The sequence below is a fragment of the Glycine soja genome, chromosome 17, assembly GCF_004193775.1.
Source record: "Glycine soja cultivar W05 chromosome 17, ASM419377v2, whole genome shotgun sequence".
NCBI lineage: Eukaryota > Viridiplantae > Streptophyta > Magnoliopsida > Fabales > Fabaceae > Glycine > Glycine soja.
The window spans coordinates 8,114,626-8,136,032 of record NC_041018.1 but is presented as its reverse complement, the minus strand read 5'-3'; the positions used below and the strand labels follow the sequence as shown (position 1 = coordinate 8,136,032).

The 21,407-nt window shown below is 27.8% G+C and overlaps 2 protein-coding genes across 2 annotated transcripts; both read right to left on the bottom strand.

Moving 5' to 3' along the window:
• Positions 1 to 12,257: 12,257 nt before the first annotated feature.
• LOC114393168 (spindle pole body component 110-like) lies at positions 12,258 to 14,729 on the bottom strand. Its single transcript, XM_028354433.1, has 3 exons — positions 14,470 to 14,729; positions 14,052 to 14,167; positions 12,258 to 13,836 (listed from the first exon to the last, which is right to left on the bottom strand). Exons 1-3 carry the CDS (start codon positions 14,564 to 14,566, stop codon positions 12,436 to 12,438), a joined length of 1,614 nt encoding a protein of 537 aa, XP_028210234.1. The 5' UTR covers positions 14,567 to 14,729; the 3' UTR covers positions 12,258 to 12,435.
• A 2,528-nt stretch (positions 14,730 to 17,257) lies between these two features.
• LOC114392696 (uncharacterized protein At5g01610-like) lies at positions 17,258 to 20,223 on the bottom strand. The gene is made up of 3 exons (XM_028353910.1): positions 19,982 to 20,223; positions 19,073 to 19,127; positions 17,258 to 17,861 (listed from the first exon to the last, which is right to left on the bottom strand). The coding sequence occupies exons 1-3, from the start codon at positions 20,066 to 20,068 to the stop codon at positions 17,479 to 17,481; spliced, it is 525 nt and encodes a 174-aa protein (XP_028209711.1). The 5' UTR covers positions 20,069 to 20,223; the 3' UTR covers positions 17,258 to 17,478.
• Between the last annotated feature and the right edge of the window lie 1,184 nt (positions 20,224 to 21,407).

The window sequence follows — 21,407 nt, the reverse complement described above, 5'->3', positions numbered from 1 at the left end:
TTCAAGTAGAATAATTACTGACGTGGTATTATATATCTGATCATACCACTATTTCATGAACATAGAAACTCAATGTGGATTTTTAAACGTTAGAAATTTTCGGAAGTAGTTGGATTATGTAGAAATAACCATTGTGGAAGCACAGTGACATTTTAAGTTTAGGATAAATATAAGAAGGCATCAAATAAAGGCGTTCTTTGTTAATCAAGAGGCTCGTGATCATCAAATATTTTATTATTTCTTCTTGTAATGCATCAAAAACAAATTGAAGGTTTGAGGGTACCAATTTCTTGTGAAAGAAACGTAAGCAGATCTATAGGCAAAGAGAAAATTCACCAACAAAAAAAAACTATAGGCAAGGAGAACATGTTAATACTAAACATTAGGAGAATGAAATACGTTACAAACAGACATTGATATATCCTCCATGAAACATTGAAACCTAATTAAAACTCGTAGACTTTTTAATTGACATTACACATTTTAATGTAGGAGACAAGGAAGGGGAAATAAAAAGGAAACGAAAGATTTTGATACAGAGCTTACAACTGCGTATTCTTGTGTTTTACTTAAATTTGACTTGATTTAAAATTGTAGATTTACTAGAACTAGAATTACTTGATATTTTTCACAAATTTGTATGGAACTAAACTTTTAACTTAGCCGCCATACTCTAATTTTATAAACCAAGTTGGTATCTTTTGAGCTATAAGATCAATAACATTTTGTTTTCAATTTATCAACATGTAAAATGTATGAAAAATACAATATAATTTCAAATTTTTAGTTCTAATTTCATTGTCATGATGTATACTCTCTCTATATATGTATTATTTTTTTTTGTAACAAGCATTTGTTGCCACCATAATTTTAAAATTATGTGTACACATAATCTAATTATTCAATTCTATTGTGCCAACGTAACAATTATAAACTATAATGCTAAATTTGACTTGAAGTATTTGTTTTCTTCCTTAATGTATGCATAAAAAAATAATTAAAAAATTGTCACCAAAACAAAATAAAAAGTACTTAATCATGCCTTACATATTTCAAGTAATCAGCTGACATTCAGTTTTGTAATTCCTCTAAAAAAAGTTTTTTTTAATTAACCGATTTCGAAATTAAATGATATACCTAAACTACTTTTCCTTCATATTAGATTTTAGGTTTTGTCTCTAACTAAATATGATACAAAAAGTTACATATTGTTTAACTAAGCCTTACATATACTAATGAGTCACATATTATCTGTTCATATCTCGACTTAGTTTCGGATTAGTTTAATTTTGAATTACCTAATTTGTCAACGTTACACAAATTAAAAATAAAGTATGTCTAGTTAATTCATAATTTTAAAAGAAATTATTTTTTATTTAATATATTTGATAGATCCTATAAATTTTGATTTTAATCCAAATAATTTTTTTGTTAGTTTTAATTCTTATAAATTTTAAAAGTCTCAGAATTGATTTTTTTTTAAATGTGTTTTTAATTCTTGAACTTTCAATCAGATTTTGGTCTTTATACTTTCAAATCAACAAATTTTAGTTATCTAACTTTAAAAAATATGCGAATTTAATCTCTTTTCATATTTAAACTTAATATTTAATGGTAACTTAAATTTTACCAACACAAAATTAAAAAAGAAAAGAAAAATTAAATTTAGATATTCTTAAAAGTTAAAAGACTAAATTTATTGATTTAAAAGTACTTGCACCAAAACTAGGTTTGATCGAAAGAAAAAACATTTTTTTCTACTTATTATTAAAAAAAAACATGTATATTATAGAATAGTAATGAGTAATGACTGATGAGCGTAAACGGAAAGAATTAATAAAGACAAATATTGAAATTTCAATGTACTATACATTGAACAAGATTTATAATAGCTTTGGCCGCTCCCGTGTGTCCAACCGAAGAAGAGATTAAGACATGTATCATGATTTGACAATTGTCATGCACGTGGTATTTTTCCATTTTTTTTAAGTGGTTCAACTTCCGTTAATCTGTGATCAAACTGATATTAATTAAACAATATTTTTAGGAAAACATATAATATATGAAATAATATGTAAAAAAAAAAAAATAATCAAACTACCATAATCTCATAACACAGGAAAAACTAAAAATACAACAAAAATTACAACCGCGGGTTACATAAATGTAACCCTGTACATGTCTAACTATATATCCAGTTACCCCTAAGTCTAACTATTCATGAGATCGACATATTGATCAAACAAGTAAGGCATGCGTACAGGTAGGTCTTGCAGAAATTATTGGATAATCTTGATTCTTTAAATACTATATATTTATAGTCTTTATCAATTTTTATGAAATACATATTCAAGTTTTTAATTATGAAAACAAATATTTAGTTATGTGTCTTATGAATATTAATTGAGATTACAAATGATACCTAACCATTAGGGTCTCTCAGTTGCAAGTTGCAGAATTAATTCGACAGCAGCAACGTCTAGCAAGCTTGCATGAATTCAAAGGAAAAATATATTGAGTCACGTCCCACTAAGTGTCTCGCAATGATGTGTTGTAAGAAGTGTGGATCACCCAAACAGTAACTATGAAAATAAATAAAACGTCTTTATTTAATTTTATTTTTTTATTAAGTAAAACAACATCTTGTTTTAACCGACCAAGGATTCGAACATGTGGATGAAAAAAAAAAAAACATGCTAGTAAGAAGGAAAAAAATTCACTAAAAATAATGAGTAAATTTTGTTGACAGAGATTAATTATCATTAATAAATATTTCATATTAATAATATGATTTTAAAAAAATTGAACCATTCCTGAATCGGTCCTGATCATCTAAACAAAATAATAGGTTCTCTAATTTAATAGATCAAATAAAAAATTAATTTGTCAAATTTTTTGATGGAATCAATCAGTCCGATTATTTTTTTTAAAAGAGTCCAATTCAATTTTCAAAAATAATCTTTTAAAGTCATTATAAGTATGAAGATTTTTTTATTTTATTCTTTATAATTTTTTGTTAGTTTCAATTTTTATAAAATAAAAATCTAAAATAATTAATACCATCACTTAAGAAAGAATTTTTTTTTTTTACAAAACTTAAAAGAAAGGCGTTATGTTACATTAATAACTCCTTTGAAATAATATATATACCAACACATGCCTATAGGCTATATATGTCATATCTTCAATAAATACTTATTAAAATTATTCTAAAAAAATTTAATTATTGTTTTAGTTTTTAAGTTTGAAATATATATATATATATATATATATATATATATTAGTCCCTAATTTTTTTTTTAAAAATTATATTAAGTATTTTGTTGGTTTTTGAATTTTTATTTTTAATCTCTAAACAAAATTTTAAATGTTTTAAGTCCTTAATGTTTTTGTTTGTTTGTGTTCTTAATGGTTAAGTTTATGTTAATTAATGATGTGGTAGTCAAAGATAATGACACGTGTTAATTATTTTTATCATTGTAACCGTTCAGTTTCTTGGAGGTTTTAAATTACCAGAAAATGCTTAGGTAACTTGGTGAAAATATATTAAATGATTTATGGCGACTAATAACCGTCGGAAATTGCCTCCCTATGCATAAAAAACCTCCTCATGTTCCAAAATCAAAACAAGAACATTTATACAGCGGTGGAGGACGAATCGTAATCTTTCGTTAACGTTCTTTTTCTTCCTGCGCCTCCTTGCATCTGCTTCAGAGGCCTTCCATCTTTTAGAGCAAAACGCACGATGAGAGGATAGGGAAGATAAATGATATAGTCGAAGAAATATGAGTGGCGAATTTGATTGGGGTTAGGGAGCGAACTAATGGGTATAAATAATGGTGGGATTTATCATTAGGGAAGCAAACTAATGGGTATATCGAAAACCAAAACTGAAGCGAAGCTGGAAGCCATTGTTTTCTTCCCAACTTGGATTCAAGTTATGCCACTCACTGGAATCCCAACTTGGATTCAACTTAAATTTGCATGTGACATTTTTTTTTTTATAATTGTGGAAAAGAGAAAAAAACAAAAGCAACAAAACAAAAACTACAATCTCAAAAACGTATCACAAATTGTAATCGGATCTTATTAAAGAAATTTAAAAATAGTCTAATAAAGTGAAATACACTTTAACCAAGGTTTTTTTGGCGGTTAAAAACCCCCAGAAATAAACCGCCGAAAAATGTTTTAGAATAGTTAAAAATTAACTGCCAACTCAACACATACTGACCAAACACGAAAAACCAGAGGTAAACATTAAGGACTAAAACCTGTAAAAACAATTTCAAGAACTAAAAATGAAAAGTTAATCCTATTTATTTTAATCTCTAACTAATAAATTAATATTTTTAGTGATTTTTAACTGTCATAAGTTAATTTTATTTTTTAATCACTTGAATTTATATTTTAAAATTAATTAAAAATGTTAAAAATTATCACAAATTAGAAACCCACCATAAAATGTCAATTTTATTATATCAGAGATTAAAAAATAATTTATCAAAATTCAGGAATTTAAAAAAATTAAGGACTAAAACAGTTTTGAATATAATTCTAGAAATAATTATATATAACCTTAAATATCATCAAGGAATAATTTAATTAATTAAAATGTAAAAACAAAAATAAATGTAAACAAAATTAAAAATTAGATACAAAATTACAATTTTTAAAAAAAATAAGAGACAAACCACACTAGTGTGTATATATATATATATATATATATATTGGTTCATTTTAAATATTAAACATAACCACACTAGCTAGTGTGACAAACCAGGGACAATCTACGTTCCCCCGGGCGACTTTTTAGATCAGTAATTTTACTATATTTTTTTAATAAGAGTAATTTTACCATAAATCATTATAATTCAATAACCGTAAAATATTGTTGGTACATGCGTGCAATGCGATCTACAATACATTGAATCAAAATTATCCATGCTGTGACCGTTAAATGAATCAAATCCACGGGAATTTAACTTCGTATTTCATAAAAATAGTATTTTATACTAGTGATATTTAAATTAAATAGGTATTATAAATTATAATGATTCTAAAAATTGAATGAAATGAAGTTAAATTGCAAAATGGTTAGTCGCGCAAGTAAAATCATCTCTTTTTTAAAATTTATATGAGTTTTGAAACTTTTATTTTTACGGAAGTTTTGAAACTTGAAAGTGATGTTTATGCCCTTTTTTATAATGTTAAATTATAATGTTTTTTTTTAATTAGACGCTTAGTTGAATTTTTAATTCATTAAGTTATTATGCATATGTAAATCCTCAAACGTATATATCAAAGTTCAAAGCTAAAACAAATTTGGTTTTTTCTTTTATTTTTTTTAAGTCTTGTTAACAAATGTCACAAATTTTCTTGATTAATTTTAATATAAAAAATAAAATTCTCCTCAAACTTGTATTTTCTTCATTGACTTATATTTAAAAGGAGAAAAAGATTTTAGACTTTTGGTAGAGTTATTCTAAATTCACGTTTAACACTTAATATGAAGAGAACTTATAAATTTACTATTTTTTATCATATACATTTAGTGTTTATTCTTATTCATATCTACTATTTATTAAATTTAATTATTTTCCAGTAAAAGAATATTTTAATTTCTGATATTGATAATTTTTTGTTACAAATCAAAATAAGCCTTTTGAATTTGTTAACAACATCATACTTGGCCCCCAATAAATTAACGTTGGCTTTGCCCCTGGTGACAACAACATCCTTCAAGTAACATTTAAATAATCCAGATTCCTCTTTTTCACGAGCTGTATAAAAATTGCAACTGTGTTTTAGAATAATCCACACATTTAAATAAACTCATGTCATCCTTTTCACAAAAAGTACGTGGAAGCGGAATGTATGCCGTATGTGCTTAATCTATTAAATTAAGTTTTAGTTTTATTATTATTCCAAATTTCCAATCTTAAGTGGTGAAATAAATTGCAATTGATGTCTCCTTCACAGTTGTTGTTGGATTAGTTCTTCATATATATTGTCCCGTCGCTAAGGCTAACAAGAGATCAATCTCTCCAATAACTAATTGCTTTCTAAAACTCATAAATAAAGGGGTCATTTTCATTTCATTGTCACTTTTCAAGAGGTTAATGAAATTCTTATTTGACATTTTGGCCATCGTTGAATAAAGCATTACTAATCATCATGAGTGGTTGGTGAGTAACGACGAACGTGCCGACGGCCTCCATCACATTAATATTCTTGGATTTGGCTTTACGGCAAAGTTTATTATATACAGCAATATTGGAGTGAGAATGAGGACCATCTGATATCCATTTATGCATTTTAGCCTTTGGATAATTATATGAAAATCTTATATTATGGATGTCAGATTGCTAGGTCAATATATGTTGGATTGTTCTTATCATTATGATGCTTCTGTAGAGATCATCTTGCCCAGTTTCTTAACCAAAATATAAAATCAGAGTCAAACTATATGTAACAATCATTATGGATTGTCTTCTCAAATACTAGTATTTTAACTTGTACATTGCAATAAAAATTTAATTAATTCTCATCTAAACTATGAATTTGACTAAGTGAGTAATTTTTAATTAATCCCTGACTAGCTAGAGGCTAGAGCTCACACTCATTCTTCCACCTCTAACCACAGTTAAAAGATATGAGTATATTTCATCCTCTTGCTTTAAAAAGCAAAATAAAATAAAATTCTCCAATTTTTCGTTTTTTTCTTCTTGGTTATTACTTCATGTGTTTCTAAATATATGATTTTTTTTAGTTTTATTTGTCTTTTTTTATAAGATTTTTTTTTCAAGTTATCTTTTACATTAATTATTTTTTACTCAAATATCATTTATTATTTTACCATAAATTTTATATATTTAAAATATAAATATATTATTTCTCTTATTAGGGATTGAATAAGAAAACTAATAAACATTAATCAATTAGGTGTAAAAGCAATTAAATGAAAAAAGAGAAATTATGAGTCACAATAAACTTAAGGGTTAATTTTAGTAAAATAATATAAATTGTTAACAAATTTAATATTAACCAATTTTTTTTTATATTTAGGTAAAGAATGAGTATCACTTGTTGTAAGCTAGCTTCAATTGGAAATATGGCTTGCAAGCAAGCATACTTGTAAAATTCGGTTTGGTCCGGTTAGACAAACCGGTTCAATTGGGACCCAGTGGCCTAACCAAGTGGGTTTTACTATTGGATTAATTACACAATTGACTCCGGATGACTCGGTCAAACTCATCCGGTTAGGTTATCGGATCCTAGTTGGACCGGACCGACCCGGTCAATTTTACAAAAAAATAATAATAATAAACCACTTCTATGATGTCGTTTTTGATGTTTCATTATTATTAATTGTTATTTTAAATTTTAGAATATAAAAAAAATTTTCTTACTCAAATAATATTAGTTATATACTTATATATAATAGATATATATAATATTAAATTTTTAATATATATTTGATCAAACCAAATCAATTATTAACCCATCAATTATATCACTGACCCACTATCTCAATTAAATCAATAATCAAACTGAATTTCAGAGCTATATAAGCAAGTGCCATATCTATCTGAAAGCACCCAACTTGTAATAATGTGTAAAGGCTAAATTATTTTGTTACACAATCAGTTTTATCCTCATCTTGATTAAGGAATTTATGGTTTTCACTAATCAAAGCCATAAGACAAAACATCTATTGACCAAACAGCGCATTCCTAATTAACCCCACCGCCTATAATTATCATCATAATCAAGTGAACTTACTAGCATTAATTTGATAACATGTCATTTAATTATGTAGTTCTTTTTCCACTTTCTCTGTTGTTTCAAACATACATATTCGATATTCACCAAAAAAAAAAAAACAAAACAAAACATACATATTCGTCACCCATTTCATCACAAACAAGGTGCGAATTTTCAAATGGTTCGAAGAAGCAAAATCTGATTAGTGAGCCTCCAAGCAGGTCAACCATTCTGGTCCTAACCAAACTTTAGTACCAAACCGAGCAGCGTTCTTCCCATGAATCATGTGTACTTTTAAGAAAAATGTAACAAACACATTATTTAATACACTTATTATTAATAATTTAAAAATATAAAATTATGAGTCTCATTCCATATTTAATGAATCATACTTATATTTTGGTAATTCTCAACAAATTCCAGCCAAAATAATAGAGAGCGTGTTATAATACTCCTCTAATCATATATAAATAATTGAATTACGTGTTTGACAAAAGTTTCACGCTATCAATATATAGTTTCTTTAGCAGAGTTTTTAATTTATTATTTTCAAAGAATCAAGTAACCCACAAATATTATCAGAAAAGCATTTTCTTGGTCAAAATTCACGTTGGATATATTGGTACATGAATATTTATTTTCTTACGATAAACAATCTTGGTCGGCTCACGTGCATAAGAATTTAGATCAACTGGATTCCCTGAAGGAAAAATATGCGTCGTACCTTTGATGTTCAACAGCATCAAAAGAAGTAGATGCTTTTTGATAAAGAGTGTTTATAAATTGGATTAGATCGATAATAAGTGGAAAATTATTCAATTTGATTACTTCAGTTTGTTTTTATTATCAATTAATCATTTTGTTTTTAAATTATATTTAATCCAATCTAATTTATTTTGATTTGGATTGTATTAATTTTGTTTTAAGAAATAGTCTACAAATATTGAAATAAACAATGCAATATACAAATTAATTCACTTTTCATATAAAAACTCATAACGAAGTTCAATGTATACATTTAAATTGTAAGTCATAAACCTTTCAAAGAACAAACACAAAATACTAGATAATAACTTTTTTAGTTCATACAAGTTCTTGAATATATGACCATGTAATTGCTTATTGAATAATCTTGAATACACAACAAAATAAATTCAAATATGATTGATTTTCAAAAAAAATATTCAATCCAATATATTTATAAATAAATAAATTATTTTGTCAACTCAGTTATTATTATCATATTATTAATGGTGAAATTTGTGTTTATTTTTGTTAACAAACATGATTTTATAGTATATTTTAAAAAAGAGACAGTTCTTTTTTTCTTTTATTACTGTATAATTAATTAAAAAAATTATATTTTGACACTTATTTAAAATAGTTTATTAAGGACTAATTTTTAAGAAAATAATGACGCTAAAAGAAATCCTTCAGTATTTATCTTTTTGATTAAAGTGAAAAAGATAAATATTAATCAAGTAGATTAAGTCCAGCAGTAATTTGAATTTTACAAGAATTCATCCAACTTCAGTATTAGATTTTTAATTCATAAAAGTCAAGTATAAACGGCATTTCATTCTTTTTCTTCTTTTTAGTGTCGTCAATAAATTTTGAATCGACAATTATAACTTTCAAAATTAAAAAACTGTTATTTTTTTAGATGTCCCTTGTGGAAAAGTGCAAGAAAATGCTAACTATTTTTAAAGTATAACTGTTAATAGTTGCGCTTTCATTTTTTAATTTTGAAACATGCTTTTCCATAATTCTTTGTAAGTCTTGAATTTAAAATAACTATTTGTATTAAATCATTCAAACTCAAGTCATATCCAATTATATTTCAATGACTTGCAATCCACCGATCACCAGTGTTTTCATTTTTTTATTTTATTTTATCGTGAGTGGTTATTGATAAATAATCACTGACCATTAAAACAAAAGAAAATCATTGTACATGATATCCGGTAATATCAACAGCATGATCAATAGATCTACCTTCAATTTAATCATATTGACGGTTAAAAATATAGATAAAAGGGATTTTGAATGTAATATATAATGTTGGTCAATAAGTAATGATTATAATAAAATTTAACATTATTATTTATTTTCTGGAATTCTTAGCTAGTATGTCATTTTGTTAGCAGTGAAATCTACACCTTTTTTTTTTAATAAACATAATCTCATATTATATTAGAAGAAAGAGACCATTTTTCTTTTTTTCTATCACCATATAATTAATCAAGAGACTATATTTTGACACTTAGTTAAAATAATTTATTGAAAGATTAATTTTAATACTTTATCGAAAATCATTTTTTAACGGTAAAAAAACAATGATACTAACACATATATAAAAGGGAGAAGAGACACATGTAACACCTAATTGATGTGGCTCGAGATCATAGATCTAAAACAAAAGAGGAGTACCATAAAAGTAGTAGCTCAGAGTGTAATTGATTGATTTTAAAAAAATACAATGATTATGTGTAAGCACTTATTTATAGAGTTTATTTCTAACAAACTAAAAATCTTAACAATCAATGTATTATTACAACTTAACTAGTGAAGTAATAGAATTTGAGTTCTAAATAAACAATTATAAAGAGAATTTAATCTGTTATAGTAATTTTATATGATTCAGACACAAATGCCTTCTAAGAAAGACATTTGTGATCTATAAAAAAATAGATAATACCATACATTCCCACACGTGCAATGTAGTATTTATTGCATTAAATTGTTGGCCTTGCAAATGAAAAATAGCATGCGTACACGTCTAACCATGTCATGTCCCCTCTTTTTTTTTTTTTTTTACTGCAGTATGGTATATCTTTTTATTTCCTTCTAAAAACAAAGCATATAGACGAAATGGGTACTTCTATAAAAGTTTGAAAAATATATTAGCTCCGGGCATTCATTAAATACGTTAATAGACAAATATTGAGTTCAAGATTTTTCCCCCTCTTTCGGGAACAATCTACTTTGAACTTTGAAGAGTGAAATCTGAAATGTCGTAGAAAACTATAGATGAATGCAGAAATTGATTAAACTGGTCTATTATGTGCAGTTGACCAGCACACGCTTGTGGAAATTGAAAACAAAAAGTCCATGTATTGCAACATGCCGCTTATTTTGCCTTTCCTTGTCAAATAGGGACCCAAGACGAGGAATGCAAAGCGTGTCTTTTAACAGTATATGCTATATTTCATCTCAGGAATCTAGCGTCCCACAAATACTAATACATCGAAAACAACTTTAGATTTTTCTTTGGACAATTCTACGTGGGTAAGACATCCCAAACTCGAAACTTAGACCTACATGAGATCAAATGGCTATCATGAGATTGGAACCTAGAACAGATTCTAGATTCAATATATCATTAAAAAGAACAAAAATAAAGCATTTGCAGGTCACTTTACCAGGAAAATGAAATGCATTAATAATTCTTTTCACTGTGTAACTCTATTTTTAAGAATGTCTAAGATAATTTTCCATCATTCCAATATTCATGGGTGGTACTTTTTTTTGGGAGGGGACGGGATATTAAGGATGTTAAGTGCTCCCATTAACTAGGCCATCACAGTTCGGCCATGAGAACTGAGCCCAACCGTTCTAATAAGTTATTTTTTATTATTGGGCCAACTAAACCCAAACTAGGCAATTGCTTCTTGCACTCTCCAAATTACTTCGTGTACTTCTCATATTACTTCTGAAATGATCATTCTAGAAGCAATATGGGAAGGGAAGGAAGCAATTCCGGAAGTACAGAAATAAACAACCCCCAAACCAGCTCTCATCATCAACATTCTTGTGTTTCCAAAACCACACCTGAAGCAATTGGATCATAGCCGCGGAGACCTTTTGGGATAATTGTAACACACCCAGAAACAAAAATAATAAGAAATGTTAATGATATTCTCTTTGATATTCCACTAACTAAAATTTATTAAAAATTGTCAATTTTTATATGTCTCACTTCTAAATCACGAGAGAAAACTTAAGTGAACTAACTAACCAAAATTGGTGATTTTCAATGAATTTCAATCAATTATAGAGTGTTAGAAAGAAAATGTCACGGAGAATGTCTCTAACATTTCTCACAGTAATTACTAGACCCATAAAAAAGAAAAACGAATAGAACTGATTGAAAAAAAATTGTATCTGTGTAATATTACACAAACAAAAACCATGTTTCAATAATGAATAGTGAGAATAAATAAATGATATCATGTACAAATAATGTAGAAAAGAGTTTGATTAATAAACTATAGGTTCCATAGTTATAGTAAAAAAAATTGCATTAGTCCGTTAGTAATTAAATGCACTATGATCGGCCTAGTGGTGAGAGATTTATATAGTTTGCAAGAAGTTTTAAGTTTTATGTCCGTTGTCGTCATCTAAAAAAAGGCTTGCAATTGAATAAAAATATATATATTTGTATAATCTTTTAGAATCACCAAACGAGTGCATGCATCTTTCAATGTGTACTATTGCCAGAATCAGAACCATCAATCTCGTATCATTGTTCATACATAGTACTATATTCGGATAAGAATAATGCAATATAAAATAAGACCAAACCTGATATCATCTCTAGATACAACAACTATTGCAGGAACACTAAGTAAATGTAATTAACAGGTAATAACTTACATGTGAGCTGAACTTTCACATTTTCATATTCAGAACCTTACCTAAGGGCTGGTAGGTTCCAGGTGTTCCATATGATGTGGAAGGACTAAATGGTTTAGGGGTAGATTCCTCCCTAAGTGCAGTAAGTGCAGCCCTCCTTCTCTGCCTATGTTCCCTGTGTCTCCTTATTTTGTCCTCTAATGCTGCTTTAGCATTCTCAGCAAACTCAGCCCTGCTTAGAGCCTGTTCTGCACGTGCCCTCAACTCAGAAATTTTCACTAATGCATTTTCCAGCTCCCTTTTCATCAATGCTAACTCTGAAAATCTTCCAACTTCCCCTACCGATCCTTGAACTTCATTTCTCTTCTCAACTAAGGATTTGCTTGTGACACTGTCATTGTTATTCTCACTATTTTGCTCTTCAGCTTCTGCCTTTGACCGATCAGCTTTGGAAACTTCAGTAACATGTCCATTCTTGTGAGCCAACCTATGTTCCTGAAGCTGAGATTTGAGCAATGCAATTTCCACCTGTGCTTCAATGTCACTCTCCTTGTTCATGTTTAGGGCTGCTTTAGTCTCATGTAACTCACTTTTGAGTGATTCAGTAGTAATATTCAAGGAATTTCTTTCTTCCTTTGCAATAGTAAGCTCTTGTTTTAACTTACTCAATTCCATTTCTAGTCTCTCAATGTACACAGATTGGTCCATGGTCTTTCTCTCCTTTAGTTCCATGACCAGTGTTTCATTAGCTTGCATAGGTTCCAAAGGAAGAGAACCAACCAGTGTAGACTTATCCATTGGTTGATTTTGTAATCCTTGTAGCATTTCTACATGCTTTCTCATATCTTTTAACTGTTGTTCTAATTGAGCAGTAGCTTTTGTTGCTAACTCAATTTTCTCATCCTTCTCAGACAATATAGCTAACTTCTCTTTCTCAAATTCAATGGCAGCTAGTTTTGAATCGTAAATAACTTCATTGAGCTCCTTCACTTGCTGCAGGAGTTCTTCTTTCTGTTCCTTTTCGGCCTCCAAGGCAGATTCCATTTGTTTTGCATTTTTCAAAGCGTTCAGTTCTAAATCTCTAGCAGCAACAAGTTTTGTTTCTTTGTTAAGAAGCTCCCTTTGTGTGGCCTTCAATTCACTTAAAACATGTGAAAGCTGGTCCCGGACCTTTGCAGTCTCCAAATTCTGATCAGCCATCTCTTTCACCTTGGACTCTAGTTCATCTTTAAGAGCCTTGCAATCTGAACATTCATTCATGTTCTTGTTTCTTTCGAGGTCAGATTTCTTCAGCAGGGTAGACAACTCATTAATCATCTTTTGGTTGTGCTCCAGCTTAAGAAGTGATTGCATGTGTGCAGCATGCTTTGCTTCTAATTGTACTTTGCAGTTGGCCAATTCCTTGGTCAACTCCTCAAATTCTTTTTCACATTCACTCTGACCAACAAAATAATAAAGGAAAATCATGAATTAAGATATCGATATCTCATGAAAATTACACTGATATTAATGGATCAAATCTACATGAGTGAATGAGACTGATAATTAAACGTCATAATGTCAAGTGTATATATAGATACTGTATTTTGTATAGGAAACTAAATTAAGATACTCTAACATCCGTTTAAAACTCTGTTCTGTACTTATCTTACCTTACTCCTCGCAGTTTGATATTTCTTCTGATCACTTTTATCTCCAAACAAAGAAACGGCATTCCGGACCGGTTCAATTGATTTAGTATCTATCTCACTACCCATGATTTTGCAAACTGAACGTAGGAGAAAAAAAAATACAAGAAGTGATATTAAAAAAGACACATATGTTGCAGATATGCCGTCAAACATGGTAAACATCGAGAGCATCAAACAACTAGGAAATTAAACATGAACTTAAAAACAACTTAATGGTATGTCTCTATGACTCTATTTTATATGCAGATGGGTAAAAGATCAATTATATGTTTAGAAGTAATATGTAAGATACATGCATAAAAAACAATGTACGTGATGTGGAAAAATGTAAGGTCCTGTGGTAAAAATAAGAGAAGTATGAGAGAAGATAAGCAGATACCTGACTCGGGGGTAGGACTACGAGGTAAGGTTGCAAGAAAAATGAGAAGAAAAAGGCAGAGAGAAGATAGGATGAAGTTGAAGGGAGACAAAAACATGAAAGTTAACTTGTCATGTTGGAAATTGTATTAATGGGGATTAGCATTGCTGCGGATAACACAATGCAGTGAACTTGTCATGGAGCATGGCCGTCGAAGAATTATTCCTCTTTGGTTCTTGGAATCTTCGGGTAGAAGGAAAAAAATCGTTGGTTTATGCTGTGGCCATCTGAATTTCTACACTATTTTTATCGTCTCTATGGCTCACGTGCTATTGTGAAATGTATATGGACTATATGGAGTGTGGGACGAGTGTAGTTTGTACTGTGTAGCATTCCTTTCAATCCTTTGTTTGTCCGTGATTAAAGCCCAGTATTAATTAGTTTTATGAAATAATTTTTAAACTATTAATATGTTAATTATAAAAATTATTAATTTAATCATAATATTTGATTAACTGATAAAACTGTAATTATTAATTAAGTATTTTTGTTACAAATTAAAACAAGAGTGATTTTAATATAACATTAATTAGATTTTTTTAATATGAATTATTTTAAAAGTAAATAAACTTATCCTTGCGTGTAAAATAGGTTGTGAATTTGTTTATATCTTTTGTTAAATAATTTTTTTCATAGCTTAGATAGATCATTTGATAAGCGAATTCATCGTTTAAGATGGTTAACCAACATGTTAACTAATCGATTAAGATTATATATGATTTTTTTTTCTTGTGTCCTACCTCGTGAGAAAATGATTTATAACTCAGTTTTTTTATAACTTTTATAAGGGCTAAAATAATTTATTGCATATTCCTTCTAGATAATCAGAAAACGAGAATAATTATATAGAATGAGAAAATGAGAAGATTTGTTATTTTAAAAATCATAATGTCTATATTGGAACGGTATGTTTGAGTATTTAAATTATTTTATCATTTGAATGCCATTCAACAAGTAATGCATTATTCATTAGTTGTTCATGAAATATATACCCTTCTTTTTTAAAAAATTGTAAATTAACGTGATTTAATTATTCTATTTTGTCTAGACCTATAACCATTTTTTTTATGAAAAGTAATCATTTTTTAAAGTTCCTTTTTTTTTACAGCAATCATTTTCTAAAGTTAGGATAATTTAAAACATGGCAAAACTTATTTTTATAGTGATGTTATCTTTATAAACAAATAAGAATCCAATATAAAATTTTCTTTAAAAAAATCATATATATTATAACTAAATCAACTACCTTTTAGTTTTTAACAGATTTATTTTGCCCTATCATTCACCTAAAATAACTAACCAACTTTTTTTTTGACAGACAAATAACAAACCAACTAATATTTTACATTGTGCATTGTTTAAAATAAATATTTCTTTTATATAAATTGTATTTTAGCCTATACATTCTATAAGATAAATTTTTATTTATATAAATAAAATTTATAATTTTTTAATATAAAAATAATTTTTAAATATACAAATTATATTATAGCTAAATTTTGTAATAAATAAATATTTTTTGAATATATAAATTATGTTTTACCGATATTACCTTAGTTAAAGTGGAATTGGATTCATATCTTCAAAATAATATTTTAAGTTTGAGTGTTGTAAATGAAAAAAAAAATGTCATTGAAAGAAAAAATCTTACAAGGATAGCCAACTAAGTTTCTGAAGAAAATTCATTATCGGTAAAATTAATGAATATTTTATATCTATAACATTGTAATCCAAAAAATATAAATTATATTTTAGATTTATAATAAATAATTTATATCATAATACAAAATTATTTTAAATTATTGATACTTTGTTTTAAAAAATATTTAAAAAGTTCAAAATAAAGAAAAAAAAAGTTACATTTAAAGATATATACAATCAACATATGAGATTTGTATAAGATATATGACTTAATGAGGTTAGTATAATTCTTAAAACTGCTATTGTTAAAATAAAAAAAAAAACCCTTAAAATGCCCTTACTCAAGGTTAGGATTCATATTTCTATTATAGGAGTATATTAAATTTATAACAATTTTTTTAAATATACAAATTATTTTATAAATAAAAATCTTTGAATTCTTTAAAATGTCCTCATTCATTTTTTAAACGTCCTCTAAAGTTCAACTTGCATTTGAGAGGATAAAGTACATACATCATAACCATTCATAATAAGTTGATCAAATCGTTAGACCAAAATATTATTTTGATCCATTATGTTTTTGTATTTTTTTGTTTTGTATTTCACATTTTAAAAATTTTCATTTTAATTCTTTATATTTACATATGAACTTAAAATAATCCTTAATTTTGTCTACTAAATGAAGATATAATGTTAATTTTATTATATTTTCTTCATTAATTTTTTGAAAAATATTATTTATTAAAAGTTAAATATTTAATCAATTACAAAGAAAGAAGAAACAAATTTTGGCCCCTTTAATAGATTTTTTATTCGCTCCCGTATGAAAAACTACTAATGGTGATAAACTGATTTTTTTAATAAAAAAAAGAAACTCTGTTATAAAAATTAGCTAATCAAAATATGAATCCGTTTGACACAAGTTATTAATTTCATGGAATATAAGGAAAATAAGGTCGCATCTTTGTAAATTTTTAAAACAAATCATCCTTAGGTTAACTAGCTTATAAATTTTTAACTTTTCAACTTCTACCTTATAGTCTTATAAGTTTTCAGCTAATTTATAAATTAGTTTTTATCAAACATAGAAAGTGCAATTAGTCTTATATACTTATGACCATCGTAACTTGATTGAAATTGCAAACTCACTGGATACAATTTTCTTAACATCACAGGTCACAAAGTCAAATGTGTTTGTCAACTGTAACACCATAACTCCTCTAAACTTACCCAGAAAAAAAAAAACAAAAAAACAATTGTCTAATAGTGTAACCATGTATTGCATATCATGAGCGAATTGAACTGGAATACCATATATTATAAAGTGCCTCAAAATTCTTCTACCTTAATAGCATCACGAGGCATTTCATATGCATCTTTGGGCCTTGATTTCTTAACTCCGGTGGTAGTGAACCATACTTTGTCAGACTTGTAACTCTCAACAGCAACACTAGTCACCTTGACCCACACAAGAACCTTGGTCTTCATTCCATCTGTAACACTGAGCTTCCCCTTTGATAATGTTCCTTTGACACGATTTGCATACCTCACAATGGATGAGTCCTTGAAGCACACCTCACAGGGTGAGGATAAGTACACGATCAACTTTCCCTTTGATGCATCAAATTCGTAGCATGTTATGTTGCGGGGGAACAGACCCGGAGGAATGTTGTACTCTCGAAGGAGATCTGGCAAGGCTTTCTGGGTTTTACCTATTCATTCAAAAAACAGAACAAAAGAGTATCAATTGTTATTCTGTTTGTTCTTGCCATTTATCATTATTCATTACTTTTTTTTAACCACCTAATTAACTATTTGGTTTGAGATTTAGTCACATTTAAAGTTTATCGTCTCTCTCCATGTATGTATTTTACACTGAACTCAGGTCTCTTCTAGCAACTAATCTATACCTATTAATTTCATTATTCATTACTTTTGTCATCCTTTCTCCCAACTTTGATTTGAAATGGTTAACTTTATAGATTTTCTTTTAAAGAAAATTTATAATTATTATATAGAAAAAGAGTTTTACAAGTGAAAAAAGATAAAATTTCACATATTAGTATTTTTGAGTCCTCATTCGAACCAATGTACATTTATGTAAAAAAAATATTAATATGAATCAAATGTAAAGAAAAAGTGTAGTTCTTTACTTATATAACTTCTGTAAATGTAACCTTTTTAGAAATTTTCTGTCCTCAGTGTTCAGTGACGTTAGAAATTATGTCACTAAATTATTGCTAATTTAAGATTAAGCAAGCCTTTGGAAGAGTTGAGTTCGAAAAAACAAAAAGAGACAGTTATCTCAAGTTTTCAATCTGAGAATCATGATGCCACCAAATGAAAGGAACCAAACAATGAGTAATTTGGGGGGATAACAACGGGTCACCAGTCGCATAGTTTTATAGTTTGAGATGATACAGAAAGATTAGGTAGGCTAATTCTTTCAGGAGTACCAAATTTGCATGAGAAGAAAGGGGTAAATGAAATTGGACAGACTATTATAAAATGCAAAATATTATAGGGTAGTGCTAGGCGATTTTGAAATTAGAAGGTTAACTTTCATATGAAGCAATCAGGCAAATACCGAGTGCAAGGCTATAAAAGAAAGATAAACTAATGAGAAACATTACTGAAACATTTTCTAACATTTATTTGACATACACTTTTTATTGTGGTAAAATTATGTGAATATCACATAATATGTGGGTTCTATTTTTCATTTGTCGATCTCATTCTAAAACCAGTAGAATTCACGCAAATTTTAATTAATAAAAAGGTTTTAGACAGAGATTATTTTAGAAATTGTGCTATTAGCTCTTAGCAAGAGAAGAAAGCAGCCTAGGTAAAGATTTTGCAAATCATAACTTGTTCACCCTCGAAACACATGTCCAAATTAAAATGTTGTGAAAATACTAGGTACCTTTGAGCTTGTTGATGAAAAGCTTTGCCTTCTCTTCGACAGTATTTGAGAGAGACTGAAATTGCAAGCACGGTATAAGCATTTTTGTACACAAATCAATTTACATAAACAGGAAGAACAAAAGGCTAAGACTCTTCTGAGTTACATCTTTTTTCTATTTTACCAAGATCAGCAAACTCTTTAATTTGATTCACTCTTCATAGTGATAATAATTTTTTATTCTTCAAGTTGTAGAAGCAAGTTTTCAGATGTTTGTGGCTGGAGCAAAATTTTGAAATAATAATAAAAGAGCAATCACCTCTCTCTGGTTCTCATATCATTAGTCGTTATCAGGACCGTTCAAAAAATTTATCTGATAGCATGATTAAACTCATGACCAGTGGGATGATATCAACAATAAATGTAGGTGAAATAGATTCACTCATTTCTTTTCAGAACAAATGCACTCTTTGATTTCCTCAAAGTTTCCGAGTTAATTACCAATTAAATTCATGTGAATTTATTTTTAAATATGATGATAATATCCTAGTTTAATTCCACACTCTCAAGCATCATTTTCTAGGTTTTTATACCCTTTTCATTGATGATTCTCAGATCTTGCCTGTGTGACTAGTTATACAAAGAGCAAGGAATATCTACCAACAAGGAATATACTAATTTCAAATGGGGATGTACAGATTGAACACAGAGGCAAGTAATATGATTATATGAGTATGAGAGTACTAGAAAGAGGTTCAAATATATTGCACCAAATCTTGTAGTTATAGCATTTCTGTATAAAGTAAGTCATTAACCCAAAATAGAGATAACTCAAAAGCAATAAGAAATTTAAGATTTGAATGTGGTCCTAAACAAAAGAAAAACTTCAGACATAGAGAAAAAGGCTGAGTGAGAAACGGAGAGACATACTGATAGGTCGTCGGTTATGTGGGAAATCTCTGCCTTGGCTTTCTTGGAGATCCAAGTGCTACCCAGTTTAGTGAGAGCTTTATCCATTTTCCTTCTACCTTACCAGTTCTAAATTTCTCTTAATGAAAGGAAGGAAAATCATGTTTAATTTTTAAACACTATAGAGAGTGTCTCTATCTTGGATGGTAAGCCAGACAACTCAGTAAATGCTCAAGAGCTTTCAAGCAAAAACTACAAGAAAATTACTGAAAGTGAAAACATATCACTGAATAAGAATATACTCCTAAACATCGATCGTATTTATCTGCGATTTACTGTAATATTAATAAACGCGACAAAACCACGACACAACCTATATTTAAAACCTTCAACCAATTACCAAAACACTGGCAAACAAAGATTCTTATTAAAAAAAATTGTATTATTAGTTTTGGCTACTGCTTCAATGAGATGTTAGTTAGGAGCCTAGCTTGCTTTGTAATCAAAATTAACAGTAATTTATGTGAATTTATGGTTACAATTGTTGTATAGGTCGGTGATGTTTCACATTCAATCGCTCCATAATGCGAGATATGAAGTTTGCTGCGCCTTTAAACATGACAAACAAACAATGATGTCACGCTAACTTACATTGAAAAAAAAGGTTATGACTTATCCTCTCCAATTAATTTAAGCAATTTTACAATTCATCATATATGATAAATTGATTCAATTTTAAAATAATTATCCTCAAGTAGTCTAAATAGTGACTTGTGATTGGATAACGGTATAAAATAATTTTACACGTCATTATATAGACATTAAACTCATTTAGAAAATATTAATTTATTTAGGCTCTAATTATTTACAAATTTTAAAATAAAAAAGACAAACAAAATACTTTTTTCATCTAATATTTTTATTTAAAAATTAAAATTCTTATATATAATAAATTAGTGTTTTAGCCATTTCAATGCATGTGATAAATATTTATTTTATACGGTTAAAATTTATAATAAATACTTTTGAATATATAAATTATATTTAAATTTATGGTAAATAATTTATATTATGAGATAAAGTTGTTTTTGACTACTATAGTTTAAAAAAAATATTAAAATTTATTTTAGAAATAAAAATTAAAAAAATATAGAATGAGAGAAATAAAAGGTTAAGAAAAAACTTAAAAAGATATTCCATTGATGAAAAACTCCTGAATATACTCTTGTTAAAACAAAAAGCTTTCGTTAAAGATAGAAATGATTTAGATTAGATGTCTTATTTCCTTATAGATGTATTATTCTAATTTTGAAACTTTGTATACTTATTCTAATTTTTATATAAAGAGAGTGAATGCAAAAATTCAAGCAGTTTTAACTATAAAAATATTATTTCCTTAAAAAAATACAAATGTTATTTAATTTTGAATTTAATTAATTTCAAAAAA